General features: G+C 40.7%; 1 protein-coding gene across 1 annotated transcript; it reads right to left on the bottom strand.

Annotated features, from left to right (window-relative positions):
* On the bottom strand, positions 1 to 15,095 carry LOC128742052 (long-chain fatty acid transport protein 4). Its single transcript, XM_053838245.1, has 5 exons — positions 14,875 to 15,095; positions 2,365 to 2,988; positions 1,908 to 2,302; positions 1,712 to 1,842; positions 1 to 1,645 (listed from the first exon to the last, which is right to left on the bottom strand). Exons 1-5 carry the CDS (start codon positions 14,988 to 14,990, stop codon positions 1,028 to 1,030), a joined length of 1,884 nt encoding a protein of 627 aa, XP_053694220.1. The 5' UTR covers positions 14,991 to 15,095; the 3' UTR covers positions 1 to 1,027.
* Between the last annotated feature and the right edge of the window lie 907 nt (positions 15,096 to 16,002).

Raw genomic sequence — 16,002 nt, 5'->3', positions numbered from 1 at the left:
GAAAGAAGTGTGATTGTGACCTAATTCGTTATACATATGATACATACGATTGGAATGATTTGATAGTAGCGTGTGTAATAAAAGAGTAAAGATAGCTTTATTTCTCAATCTTTGTCGGATTTGTTATTGAGTGTTCTCAACTTAAATGCAACACTATCTAGTCTAGTAACGAGTTATTCCTCCCTAAGCAGAGAACGAAGCTAAACACTTAATAACTGTGTATAAAAATCATTTGCTATAGTATAATAAGTAATTCGGTCCCTTTCCAGCCTGTCCTTAGGAATATTTACAATAAAACGTACATATAAGTAATTATAAGAAAAAAAAAACTTTATTCACCTAGCGCCGCTGTCTGGCCTTTCCTGTTAGTTAGATTGCTTTCGAAGTATACCAGTTGAATTTATTTAGAACAAAGAAAAACATTAAACAGGCAATATCGAATTTCGAAGTGATAGATCAGAAGACGAACCATCCTTTTTTCAAGCGACTAGCACCGAGGAATGACAATTCTCACAAAACAGAGAGCCTAAAAAGACTTAGAAAAATATCTACTCTTCAGAAGTAGCCAAAGAATCCATCGGTTTTAGACAATGAGTTCCAAATTCTGCCTTTATCTTAGACAGGTCAGGTCTCAATTAAGTTTTCCAACGAGAAAGCAGAAAAACGACGCTAAAATAGTTCAGTCCATCGGCATAAGGCCTATTGAAAGTTGGGAGGAAGTGGCAAACTAAAGCCTGTTATGTATTAGTCAAAATTCCATTTACCACGCACTAATTAGATTGCTTATACACATTCTTCACTGTTGCACTTGCGGTTGCGTGCAAGAACCAATCGGAATCGGGAAGATAAACTTTCTTATTCGGCGAAGCCAGATGACCTGCTTCGGTCACTTTCACTCAATATCACAGTTGTTCTGATGAAACGAAAAACAAATCAAAAACCAACTTACATTGGAAAAGTGCTACGATTGGCAGGTTAGGATGTGGGCGGGATAAGAACAGAAAAAAAAATCTGGAACCTGGTACCATTAGAACCGAATTTCATTCCGTTTTATCTGCTCAAAGACCTCTTTTGTCAGACTTTCGTAGGTGCCTTTCGATGATAGATAAAAGAGAGCATCGTCAATAACATTTGGATCGAATTCCTCTTTTTGCAGGTCGAGTTTTTTCAGCTTGAACGTCCCAGTCATGTCCACTTTGGTTAGCAAACGAACAAACTGTGGCCGTGCATACGAAGGGAGCGTTTCCCTCAATGTTTGTGCTAATTTGACCAGATCCACCTGACGTTCGGGATCTAGAATGGCAGTCATGCCCGCCCTACCTTCCATGTTCGGTACCTCCACACCGTAAACCACGGTATCTCGATAGCCAGCCGCATTGCTTACTTCCGCTTCGACCTCGCTGGTGGATACGTTCTCTCCCTTCCAGCGGAAGGTATCTCCGGTACGATCTTTGAAAAACAGGTTGCCCCGTTCGTCGGCTTCCAGCAGATCGCCGGAAAGAAACGCTGAATCCCCCTTGCGGAAGATGTTACGTACAATTTTCCGCTCCGATGCGGACTTGTCCACGTAACCCAAAAATGCCCTGCTAGGGTTGCTCGGTATGATCTTACCGATGAAAACTCCCGGTTCGTTCGGTTTGCATAGCTACGAAACAATAAAGTAAACTTTAAGCATTTGTTTCACGGTTAGGTTGGTAAGGAGTTAACATACCTGGCACAGTCCGTCCTTACCACGAATGGGTTCTCCAGTAGCCGGATCCGCTCGGATGATCGAGATGGGATAGATGGATGGAATAATACGGGACACAAAACCAATTGCTCCCGGAGTGTTGTCGATGTTGACTGGAATTAAAACAATCGCAAATTAACGCTGATTCAGTGTTTCGAAATCGAATAAAAAAACCTACCAATATTAGCATTGCCTTCGGTGGCACCGTAGAACTCGGCGACCCGGGGAATGTTGAACCGTTCGACGAATTGCGACCAAATCTGCGGCCGCAGTCCATTGCCGAACATCAGCCGTACTTTGTGCGCTTTATCGGTCGCAGACTCCGGAGTAGCCAGAATGTAGCGGCACATTTCACCAATGTACTGACCGACGGTGCAGTTATACTTCTGGCAGTCCGCAAAGTATTGCGACGCAGAGAATTTTTTCCTAATCACAACGGTCGCACCGAACAGCAGTGCCTGCCCGCAGCTCATCATACCACCGGCTGTGTGATACATCGGCAGAGGAGTGTAGAATATGTCGTCACTGCGGAATCCGGCCACGATGTGGATGGCTGCCGTGATGAACACGAATCTGCGGTTAAATTTTGTCGGTTAGGAAAATAGTTGCTGGAGCATATCGCGAGGGCGGCTTACCTGGCATGTGTAATTACGGCAGCTTTCGGCAGACCCGTGGTTCCGGACGTATAGATGTACACCAGCTGATCGTGATGGTTAGGTTTCTTCACTCCGGTTGTTGGTGTTTCCTTGGAAGCCGACTGCAGCAAAGTGGTCATATCTTTCGAGTTGGGTAGGACCGTTTGCTGGGCGGTATCGTTCAACTGGTAGAAAGCCGTCGACGATGGAAGGGTTTCGCTAACTTCGGAAACTGCCTCCGAAAGCGATTCACCGTAGATCAGTGCATTGCACTTGGCCACGGTTATGCTGTGAAGCAGTGCATTCTTGCGAAGATTGATGTTGATTAGCGGAGTGATAACGCCCAGCCTCGAGAGACCCAACCAAATCGCTATGAACTCGGGTCGGTTTTCCAGCAGAAGACCGACGACATCACCGTGCTTGTAGCCATGGGTGTGGAATACGTTCGCAACCCGGTTCGAGTAGTCACTGACCTCTCGGAAGGACCACTCTTTCCCTTCGAAGATGTAGCACGCCTTGTCGGGCTGTTTGGCGACATATTCGGCGAAGATGTCCGCTGCGGACGCATTCTGGCGGGAGTATTTTCTGACCAAACTCATCAGCTTGATGTAACGCGTGAGTGCCCTGTGGAACAGGAAAAAGAGTTTCGATTAATAACACGGAGATAAAAAAAACAACCTTCTTAAGATGACGATGAGTTGCAGAGATTTTCGAGAGCGATTGACGTCAGTCTACTCCATGATTCGTTTCAACGAATTTGCGCTAAAAAAGAACGCATAATTGAAACAACCTAGCTATCTTGCGCCATGCGAATGAGTTTCTTTTCCTAAAATTGAATTGAAAATTCTGAGACTTCGGCCATGTAACAAGAAATATCTCAGAAAGATCAATTCTTATGATACCAAACCATTCTTATGAGGAGAGTACTTTAAATGCATTTTCAATATTTTATTCATCAAATTCATCAGAACCAAAACCTTACCAAAAAAAACATCGCAAGCACAATCTAAGTAGCCGGTGCTGCTGTGAAGAAAAAGGTGCCATTTATTTTTCATACACCAACAAGCTAGGAAGCAATGAATTCGAAGTGTGTGTGCCCCACATCCACATCCACGTCCACCTGTTACGGAGGCAAACGGACAAGGAATCCGTATTTGAACTTTCTCCGGTATTTTCGGTCAAGAAATTGCAACCTATCAGCAGTCGAAGTTGTTCGGCAAGGAGCGGCAGCATGGCGCCAAATGACAGCCGAAGCGAAGAATCCTTACGTTGCTATGGCCCGGTCAACTAAGTACGTGTATCACCCCAGGAGGCATCTCATTCGAGCTGGAAGAAGAATTCGCCCGAAACGTGAAAAGGGCTAATCGTCGATTTTGATGTTCAAAACCTTGATGTAAACGTAAACTAAATTTTCCGGTAATAAATTCTGTTGCAAGTACATTTATCTATTTAATTGGCAATCCTTTGACCCCGTCCACGCATAGTTAGATGTCACCTATCTCTCTTCCTATCCTATCTCCGCTCTAAACGTAGCGGTCATCACAAAGTTCTAGCGGTTTTATGAAATTGGTCTTTGGTCAGTTCCACCAGTAGAAAAACGCAATAAAACTTAAATTAATGCTTGGGTTGGCTTCATTATGTAACTGCTGCCGAACCCGATTATACAAAACAGGACCTTTCAGAAACCTTATGCTGACTCTCTTCCAGAGTCGGTAGGCTATGGTGGCCCGGACACGTCATAAGGACACCGAACGACAGTGCGACGAAGACAGTTCTCTTCAACCACCCCATCGGCACCAGGAACAAAGGGGCTCAATGCGCAAGATGGCTTGACCAGGTCGAAAGTGATTTGCGACTCCTGAGACGACTGGGAAATTGACAAGTGGCCCAAACAGCACGAGCCACCCCGGCTCTATGCTGCTGCTGATGATGATGATGATAATCGACCATTGACCAATACCCCGTCAACCCAAAAACGTGGACACCTTTTCATTCAAACTAAACTGACCTTTTCGGGGCCATCATATTCAAGGCTTTGAAGCAAAGTCCTGGCTAACGTAGTCCTTCGTTCAGTCGTAACTAGAGCACAATTCTTCTAATTTTATGGTTATCTAAGTCTTGCTGCTAACTAGAAGCTTATAGATGACAAAAGTTAGAAAGCAAGGATATTTTTAACATGTATGGTCATCCAACGGTATGCTCACACGCTGACAACTAAAAGGACTATCAGTTACAGTGACTACAGTTAAAGATTAGCCATAGAGGGTAATTTTACTCCTGGTTTATTGGGATCTTTGGTGCTCGACGATACTCTAAGTTGTTTGAAGGTAACAGCACGCGCAGTTATGAGCTATGTTGATGACTCGGTCTTAGAAGAGTTCGTGGAAGATTTTACGACGTAATATCAAGCAAGATGAAGAGGTTTTTAAATTTTACACGGTCTTAGTGTCCTAAGGAGAGAACTGCCGAGCTCCTTCCCAAGTCATCTTCCGTCGAAACTATTAGGCCGGCTTCACCGAAGGTCGGTCTACAACGAATCAAATTTTCAGCTTGCGGCCTTCACAATAAACGGACGGATGGAGAGACGATCTGCTTCACCGATGATAATGTGGATGCTGTCGGTAGAAAATTTTCGAGACAGTAGGATATCAGTACACCAGAATAAAACACTAGGCAGCGAATATTGGATTGGAGATGCCGCTTAGTTAGTACCGTGATAATCAACGAAAATAAGCTTGAGATAGTCGACGACTCCGTGTACCTTGGCTTACTGGCAACAGAGAATGGCAACGCTAGCCGCAAAACTAAAAGGAAGTACGGCCTGCGGAGTCGTATTTCGAAATACGGATTTTGCTTGAAGAGAATCGAAGAACCATTTTTGGTGGTGTGCAGAACAACGTTGTACAAAACCGAAGGACAAACCACACATTCGGGGTCTCTGCGGCGAACCTAGTACACTCCCTTCACAATTATGGATCACCCACAATTATGGAACACTTTTGTGTTTCAAGTTAAATAATTCAGTTAAACAAACTGTTTGAAGGTTTGTAGCATTTTTGCAACAAAATATACGATATTAACTAGCTTTTACCACATAAAACATCATTTAAATCCCGACATTGATGCTTTTTCAATGAGCGTACAAAGTTGTTATCGAGAATCTATCAAAATGTCTGTCGTTTGTTTCAATCAGCATAAGCAGTACGTTCCTCATTCATAAGGTTGCTATGTGACATAATCACCAATTTTCGAGCAATAAATGACTGGTACATAAAGATCAAGCTAAGTTCTTTACGATTCACCGAAATGTTGGTGGTTGCCAATGATTTTCCTGTAAAAATAAGTAATTTTGTAAGTGATCCATAATAGGGACCAAAACAAGGTAATTTTTCACAATTATGGATCACTTTGATTCCAATGTAATTTTTACAAATTCAAACAGTTTAGCACCTATTACAAACATTTTTCAAGCAGAATCGAAAGCTGCACAGAGCTGAGTTTTTGGAAAATTCTGTTTCTGAACTACGCAGTATAGGAAAGCTACATAAGGCAGTAAAACGCTATGATGGTTCATACGCAACGGTTCATCGCAAAAGTTAAGCGAATGTTAGCTCTCATGCAACAATCTAAAACGTTAATTTTTCCCTTAACTTTTTAGAGAGTTTGAATTTCTGAAAAGCTCGAAGAACAAGGCTTTCGGTCAATACGCGCGTTTTCCTTCTATGTTTATTTTTCATTTTTTCGGTTCATTGTCGCCTTTCCACTGTTTTATACAAAGTCGCATCATAGCAGGGATTAAATTAAACTCTTGCATCGATTAACTTTTCCGAGAGTCCACTGTACCTACATCATTAATAACAATTCGGAAAAAAAAACTTCATCCTATACTAGTCCTTTCGGAGCCTATGCTTCTTTTTCCAGGACAAAATATCTGTCATGAAATCGCGAAAAGCATTCCCAAAAGCTGATCGGTAGGTGTCTTCGAAGAAGGACGGCTGGCATCTAAAGACAGACCAAAAGCCACACAAGGTCTTTCATACGATTTGAAAAATGTTATGTTTATGTTATTACATAATTTGAATAAAGTTCATTGAGTGAATTCGATGAAAAAAGTGTATTTTTATTTTGATCCATAATATGATGAAAATTGTTTCATAATTGTGACCGCTTCCAAAAGTGATATAAGCTTAATATCCGTGGAAAACTTGCACTAAATGTATTTAACAACTGAATCAACTGAAAAATTACATATTTCTGTAACTAAAAACATTTATAAACTGCTTCTAAACAATAGCATGCTCTACAATTGATTGTTTCAAAATCATACTTCTGCTTAAGTTAAAAGGTCCTTAATAAAACCATCATCATCATCATACTTCTGCTTAAATGGTCCATAATTGTGGGGGAACTGTATCCAGTTTCCGCTGATAGTTCGGTGCACAAAAAGAAAGCCAGCTGTCTTTTCTCTTACAGGTAAAAATTATTCTATATGACCCTCTACATAAGCGTGCGACGTCTTTTAGTCTCCGTCATCAGTGGCACCGAAGTGATCTACGGATTTATCACATCTTTGACTTTTCATAAACTTTACGGAAAAGGTTGAAAGTTCTACTTACAAGGAAACATCACTATCGGTCACAGGTTTAGTGCTTAACCATATACACCATAGTGTAGTCCTGTGTAGCCTATGGAACTTTTTTGAGAAAACTTAGTTTGAAATTTGTATGGACATTTGACCTAATGGAGGCGCATGGTACATTGTGAATACCCGGAACGTTTAAGTAACAATTCAAAAAGAAAATAATATGGTTTGGAAAAGGATGATTTGATTACGCTACAAGCATTTCTAAAATCCTTTTTTGTCCACCTGGAAGTGTTATTAAACTTTTCTCATATTGATAATACGTTAATTGCGGTTCAAGTTATTCGTTTACGACGATACAGGACGATATTTTCTCTCTATTTAACTAAATACGGTGGCATTATTGAGGCAAACGTTCAGAGATGTTTACAATAGTTTTGCTGCTGGATAACCGAAAAAAACATTCTTCTTTACCTTTTCTTTGTTACGTATCATGTTGAATAAAACAGTAATTGGAAATTTGCAAACATTCTACAGCAAATCTGGTTTGATGGGTGGCGAAATTGCCAAGCCATGGATGAAGTAGGTTGCTGGACGTTGCGAACAACATTTCCATACATTATTGAATGGTCAACAAGATGGAGCGCTTAACAGAAATAGGACAACGACTGAAGATGATGGACAAGCTGTGGATCCTCTAACTTTGGACGAGGTTATAAAAGCAGCGAGATAGCTGAGAAATGGCAAAGCAGCTAGAAAGGATCACATCCCTGCTGAACTTTTGAAAGTCGGGAGCGAACCTTTGAAAGAACGGGCGCAATCCATCTGGTTATACTAAAAGGTATAGACTGAGGGGGAAATTCCTATGGACTGGTTAGAAGGTCTCATGTTCCCTATTTACAAAAAAGGCCATTGCCTCGAATGCAAAAATTACCGAGGCATTACTCTCCTCAATTATGCATACAAACTTCTCTCCCGTATCCTGTTTCTCAGACTGATGCCGTTGCAGGAAATCTTTGTTGGCGAATACCTATGCGGTATTCGAGAGAGACGCTCCAAGACGGACCAAATATTCACCTTGCGACAAATCCTCGATAAATTCAACTTGCAGACTCACCATTTGTTTATAGACTTTAAGGCGGTGTACGTTTCAGTTAAACGCAATGAGCTGTGGCAAATTATGCTCGAACATGGTTTTCCAACAAAGCTGACTGTCTTCAATGAGGCTTTTCATAAATTCTTCTAAAACAAAGTATGTGTTGGCCCGTGGGTGTTGGAACTGCGGTGGTGATAGTTGGAGATACTTTTGAAGTGGTACGTTAATAGGTACAGGACCTTTTACGGATTACGTAGCCAGCTGAAGTCCCGTAGCCTGCAACTCCGTACAAAACTCGCGCCCTATAAGTCGCTAATTCTCCCGGTGGTACTCTACGGCCACAAACCGTGGAAATTGAAAGAAAGCGGCCGACGAGCTCTTGTCGTTTTTGATCATTTTCGCGATCACTTCTTGGCGGCATATCAGACAAAAGAGTGTTGCGCAGGCGCATGAATCATGAAATCTACCAAGTAAACCAAGTAAACCAACCGGATATTGTGAAGCGATTAAACCACGGCAGGCTAAAATAGGCTGGTCACGTAGCAAAGATGTTGGATGAGAGACCAGCGAAAACAGACCGCGTACCCGTTGCATGAGTGCTGTTGACGTAGCTGCTAGAGCAGCGGGTGTTAGGGGCTACTGGAGAGCGGCAGCCCAAGACCGAGAAATGTGGAGACGGCTCCTGAATTCGGCATGGCTTCGATAAGTGGATTGTCGCCAAAAAAGTCAAGTAAGTAAAGGATGAAGGAGGTGTTATTGGACATAGTTGAAGATTAATTTTAAAGATTAGTTTTAAAAATTAATTCGTGGTTCGGTTATAAGCAAATGATGGAGTAGCCGCAGATCGCTCAGAAAAAATTGGAAATCATTTTACTTCCGCCTGACTCAGCCTCGGTTCTGTAAACGGCAGATTTTTCAAACAGTATAATTTTCTTTTCGATCTGCTACTTAAACGTTTAGGATATTCACAATGTACCATGCACCTCCATTAAGTCAAATGCCCATGCAAATTTCAAGTTAAGTTTTCTCAAAAAAGTTCCATAGGCTACACCTATACGAGCAGTGCAGTGAAGTTCTCGATCGACAGGACTGCACTATGGTGTATATGGTTAAGCTCTAAGCCTGTGACCGATAGTGATGTTTCCTTGTTAGTTACAAAAATAATGAGAACGCTAGACGCAGTGAATGATATCCCGAAAAGCATAGCTTTATTCTTTCTGAGAGAAACAAACAAACATATAGTACATACTCCAATTAAAAGTGTATTAAAAAGGGAAGATTTACGTTAATACTGCCGTGTTGCCAATACGAACTTGCATTGTTAACTTTGACAGCAGATAAAACTTTTCACCGTTATATCCGTTAGTGGCATGATATTCTTCAAAATATTCAAAATCTTGATATTTAATATCAAACGAATAAAGTGGATCGTTGCAACCAAGAGGAACAGGCCTAACACTAATTTTTTAAGCCCGTACATTCGTGATTTGGTGAAAAAAAATGCAACATTCTTGCAATTTGCATTGTTTAAAAAATCGTAGTAAATTCTAGAGTCAACGAAAAAATATATTTTTGCACCATTGTCACGGATTACCTACGAATGGCCGAAACACAAATGGCCGAATCACGAATGGCCGAATCACAAAAGGCCGAATCACGAATGGCCGAATCACAAATGGCCGAAACTCGAATGGCCGAATGTCATATTCGACCGAAAATATTCATAGCCTTCAACCTGCGCAAACGTTGAGTACATGCTGTCCTTACTCGCTGCCGCTCGTTCGGACTTAACTAAGGGATAATCCCTAATAGACAGTAAACCTAGGAAAATGCATGCACCTAAATAGTGGTGGTACATCCGGCGATTTATCCGATGTTACTGGTTTCAACAACGAAGAAAGTGCACCTGTCGTTAAAATTGTGTTGTCGCAGAGAGGAAAACCGATGCTTTCCATTGATGGGATACTATAGAATAAAAACAAGCAGAAGCGGAATGCTTCTTATGCTTTTTTCATTTCACACAAAATATAATAAAAAAATTAAATATACGCAGACTAAAACAACATTGCTCGACCAACACAGACATATTCATGGCGGTAAAACGGCTGCAGGTTTGTTGATAAAGTACTTTTATTTGATGTTTTTATAATGTAATAAAAATTCTAGGCTTTGTCTTTTCTGCCGCAAAATCGAATACAGGAAGCGTACGATGCGATGGAAGGAACGATGCCGAAAGAATTGGAGAATTTCCTTACATATTTTCGGAATACTTACATAAGTGGGAGGAACCGGAACAACAGGCCATTGTTTCACCCCACTCTGTGGTCAAATTTTAAGCCTGTCATTGACAAGCTACCGCGGATCATAACCAGCTTGGAAGCACCAACTATGGACAACCATTGTTGGTTCCCATCACCTGTCAATGACCAGGATCATCACAGCGCTGCGGGTGGAGCAAAAGGCGATAGAGGGGAACATCCTTAGAATTCTTCAGGGGATGTTCCGAATTCGCGTCGAGAAATAGACGAAAAAATCTACTCGAAATGTGTTAATGCTTACAAAATGAGCAGCAAAAATTTTGTTGACGCAGTTGCGCTTTTATTAAACGCTAAACAAAGGCGTTCGTAAAGTATGCTTTGTTTGTTTAATAGTAGTAATTTGTTTTTTGTTTGATTAAAGTTATTTGTGAACTACTTGCCAATTCATGGTTTTTTATTGAGTAGTTTATTTCGGCATTCCGAAAAATTTCGGCCTTTCGTGATTCGGCCTTCTGTGACTGTTATTGAAATTCGTCCATTTGGATTTCGGCCATTCGTGATTCGGCCATTTGTGTTTCGGCCATTCGGTACCAGCCCATTGTCACTCATATTGGGAGTACTTTCGAGAAAAAATAGGGATTAAAAGATGGTGAAAATACAAAGAAAATATGACAAAAAGGCGACCAAAGAGGACAAAATAATATGGAAATAATGTAAAAATCCGATGAAAAGATGACGTAAAGACGCTAAAAGAGCCAAAAATACGACAAAAGAACGACGAAAGGACGTGAAAATACAACAAACAGGACGACAGGTGATGACAAAAAAAACGAAGATTAGACAACAACAAAAAATGGCAAGAAGTCACCTAAAACAAGTGGCAAGTAAAATGCCAAAAAAGGCGGAAATACGGTGGAACGATGCCAAAAAGACAACAAACCTACGAAAAATATGACATACCGACGACGAATATGAAGAAAAGGCAACAAAGAGATGACAAAAAGACGGCAAAATGCAACAATAATATGACGAATAGACAACGATAAGCAGACGAAACGACGACGAAGAACAATGAATAAACAACAAATAAACGAAAGAAAAGACGACGAACAGGCAGTAAAAAAGACAACGGATATATAACGAAGAAATGACAAACTAAAACTTTTGATAAACAGTGCTGCCGAAACGAATTTTTTAAAATTTTTTTTCAACATTCTTGCAATTTGCATTGCTTAAAAAATCGTAGTACATTCTAGAGTCAACGAAAAAAAATATATTTTTGCACCATTGTCACTCATATTGGGAGTACTATCGAGAAAAAATAAGAAAAGGAGGGGTATAATCTGACGGAAAACCTCCATTGAAACGATCAAACATTTAAGCCTGCAGAAAGCGATGTAAAGACGATTATTGTACTAACAATAGACAACGGAGAGACGGCGACAAAACAGCGGAAAGATGACGAAAATGAGATGAAAAGATGACGAAATAGGGATTATGATTAAAAGATGGTGAAAATACAAAGAAAATATGACAAAAAGGCGACCAAAGAGGACAAAATACTATGGAAATAATGTAAAAATACGATGAAAAGGTGACGTAAAGACGCCAAAAGAGCCAAAAATACGACAAAAGAACGACGAAAGGACGTGAAAATGCAACAAACAGGACGAAAGGCGATGACAAAAAAACGAAGATTAGACAGCAACAAAAAATAGCAAGAAGTCACCTAAAACAAGTAACATAAAATGCCAAAAAAGACGGAAATACGATGGAACGATGCTAAAAAGACAACAAACCTACGAAAAAGATGACATAGGGACGACGAATATGAAGAAAAGGCAATAAAGAGATGACAAAAAGACGGCAAAATGCAACAATAATATGACGAATAGACAACGATAAGCTGACGAAACGACGACGAAGAACGAAGAACGAATAAACAACAAATAAACGAAAGAGAAGACGACGAACAGGTAGTAAAACACAACGAACAGACGACGGATATATTACGAAGAAATGACAAGAGGCAAGCAGGCAAAAAGACAATGAAGAAAAGACAAATATACGGTGAAAAGACGCCAAAAAAACTCCAAAAAAGTGACAAACGACGACAACGATATAAAATGACGAAAAGACTATAAAAGGTTATGCGGTGGAAAGATGGCTGAAGACCATTGAAAGACAACCTACAAGAAAAAAAACCAACAAAGGGACGACGAATACAAAGAAAAGGCAACAAAGAGATGATAAAAAGACTGTGAAAAAGCAACGATAATGTAACGATTTGCTAACGGAAAGACGACGAAAAACGGCGAGAAGTCATCAAATAAAAAAGAACAAGTAGAACGGGCAGTAAAAACACAACGAAAAGACGACGGAAAAAAACGAAGAAGTGAAGACAAGTAGGCAAAAAAGACAATGAAGAAAAGATGAAAGACGACAAAAATACGATGAAAAGACGCCGAAAAATTTCACTAGACCTAAAGAATAATACAAAATGACGAAAAGCCTTTCAAAAAAAGAAGAAAAGACTCAGAAAAATCATAACAAATCACTGAATAGAGACAAAAAGGGAATATAAAGATGCCAGAAAGCCAAATGTTAAAATTAACGAAAACCGACTAACAAATGTTAAAAAGACAACAACAAAAAACGCAATCTCAGTGCAGTGGTTAGCATTCATGCCTCTTACGCCGAGGTCGCCGAGGTTTTGATTGAATTTTTCTCCTTTCGTAGTTAGAAACGAAACTTTAAGCCGATAGATGGTAACCCGAACATAGATGGTAAAACTACGGTTTTTTGTTTAGCCAAACCTTGCATGACTGACTGGCAGAGCAGGGTTATTTTTCGAAACCAATTGTGTCTCATGCCCGTCTATTATAGTCTACCACCGAACGATACGTTTAATCTATCTGGTTTTCTAACGAGACGATACTCGCCACTTACAAGGCACTGTTCATCAATCAAGCCAACAAAATGTGACTGAATCTATGCTTCGGAAATATTTTCTTTCTGCTAAATACTAGTTATGTCAGTTGTTTCAACTTTATACCGCACCGGCTTGCTAAGATTAAACTTTAATACACAACATTGCTTCAAAAGAGAAAGTTTTGTTATGTGTACAGTGTGCCTACGTTCAACGCTCGACCACAATGCCTGCTGGTTCAATCACTGACAAGCAATCGTACCTAGAAAACCTGCAACATTACTGCACTGAACATTAAATTTCATAAATAAAAGTTGTCGATGAGGAAAGGTTAGTAATAGTAAAGCGGTGCGGCACGCTAATGTTGCGATTATGACCATAAGCGTGCAGCAATAAACCATCGTGTTGTTTTTTTTCTCGCTATACATAGTATCGTAAACTTTGCTCCGAAATATTTCCAAGATAAATTGAAAGGCTTATCAACAGCTTTGCGAGTTTTACGGTTCTATCGGAGAGATTAGGTTGACGTTTATTTTCATCGCAACTGTAAGCACTTATCAGTGTGCTGAATTTTACTCATTAGGTTGCTCTACCAGTCGAGCTTCACTTGTTGTCATGGACATACGTCACACAAGTGGTATAGAAAAGTGCAATATCCTGCATGAAATGTCGATCTATTCTATTCGCTTGAAGAATAGCATCGAACCGTGTTTGTCGACTTAATATGGAAATAACTTGGAAATGGAGCACCGAGTAATGAAACCATATGTGTCAACACAACTGGTTTTTGTTTAGTATGCAACGCAGCAGTCAGTCACGGTCACGATAGGCGCAACCGAGGAATGCTCGTCGCCAACACAGTTGCACGTCACAACCGTGCGCCATTACGATTCGATCAACTTTTTGATTTGATTGTAATACTAAATGTCGGAAAATAGAGCAAATCATATCATAAATATCAATATCCTATAGTGGACTGATAACAAACTAACAAATTACCACCATTACTGAGTCCATCAATGAAAAAATGGAACCAAGTTTTCTTCAACTCGACAAAATTGTTCGAGTCATTATATTCTCATTAATAGGTAGGTGCCCCGTGTAGTTCATTAATAATCATATATGTCCCACACTCATACACATTAGTTCGGCATCAGCCATAACAAAACGCGCAATCAGCTTTCGGTAGTTTCACTGTTGTAGCTTGCCCCATCCGGGGGTCAGTCGCAATTGTTAAAACAGGCTAATTATTCGCAGTTCTGTAAATGTACTTTTCGTCGACTCAGCCATTCGAGTACACAGCAAGGTCAACAATTCATTCCACACGTTAGTGGCAAGGTGAGCCTGTCCAGCAGCACTTGCTAGAGTCGCACATTGTCTTGCGCCGCCGATTGAAGATTTACGCAGGCAGACTAGATGAAGTGAAACCGGTTTCCGAGTGGCCAAGCTGACCTTGTTGCGCACACTTCAAGGTACCTGGCCAATTTCGTAACCAGCAAACCATGCCACAAAAAAAAAGAAAACTTCCCCTGCTCACAAAGGCACACGCAACGCAAGGTAAATATGCTGTTCACTTCGGATCGTCAACCGCTGTCTCGTGGCGCGTTTCACGATAAAGTTTCATTACAAAGGGTGTAACACTCACTTAAAATCCCGCGGCACCGTCACGGCAGCAATGTACAGCCAGCGCCATTTTCCGCTGGCGATCAGCACCGCTAGCAGGGCGATCAGCAGCGCCGGCAGTCCAAACTCCCAACCCATATAGTACCAGATGAGAACGATACCCGCGATCGAGGCACCCAGTCCGACGAACTGGAACACGTACAAGAACACCAAACCGACCCCTCCGCTGGTCGCTCGAGAACTGGGGCTAGCCTTCTCGGCTTTTGCTGCCGCAGCTGCAGCTGCTACTGTCGGCGGTGACGTTGCCGAGACGTTGAAGTGTTTCGATTCATTTTCCGACTGTCCCTTTTCTATGTCGATAATTGATGACTGCAAAGAGAGAAAGAGAAGCAGAGGTAGAGTACAAGTTATAAACAAGAAACAATCTACCGGCTTAGCTTGCGCGCTGGCTTATCAACCTAAAGTTTAGTCAACAGTTTGCAGAACTACGGGGGTTATTGAGTTTGCTTTCGGATCCCGACTAAGCCGGTATCTTTTTACGATAATTTTACCCGTGCCCGGCTTGAATACAATTCGCGACTACGAAGGTAAGATGATGCCACCTGGATAAGTTTAGTCTATGAATGAAGCAAGGATAGGAATTGGTTAAAGAGTGCAAGAAACAGAGAGATTTTAGACCATTCTTCATTTACACTCACATATTGGCAGTTCCATGAGGGTAAAAGAGATCGTGTTGCGTCGTAGTCGCGAATATTGTTTTATCATCAAAGTCGAACCTGACCCGAATCTTCAGGGTCATCAAACTGGATTCCTATTGCATAAATTAAAGAAAACCGTAATCATAATAAAAGCTGAAACCTAACCAGAAGCGAACTAGCATATTATCGAAATCATCAAAATAGTAAAGTTCAGTTCAGTAGATGTAAACTTTACGTCCCCGACTTTGAAAATAAAGCTTCATGCAGTTACGCTTTTGGGTCAATCTCCATTGATCTTCGTTCGACTTTTATGAAACTAGGTTTAAGTCAGTATGGTATAAATCAGTGCAAAAACTAACTTGAATTTTTTAAAAACATTTCGTTCGTTAAACAGAGTTCATAAATCTTCTGTACAAAAAAACTTTGCAGTTGCAATACAAGTCTTGACTATC

This window comes from Sabethes cyaneus, chromosome 3 (assembly GCF_943734655.1).
Source record: "Sabethes cyaneus chromosome 3, idSabCyanKW18_F2, whole genome shotgun sequence".
Taxonomy (NCBI): Eukaryota; Metazoa; Arthropoda; class Insecta; order Diptera; family Culicidae; genus Sabethes; species Sabethes cyaneus.
This window is presented reverse-complemented; position numbering and strand designations above follow the sequence as displayed.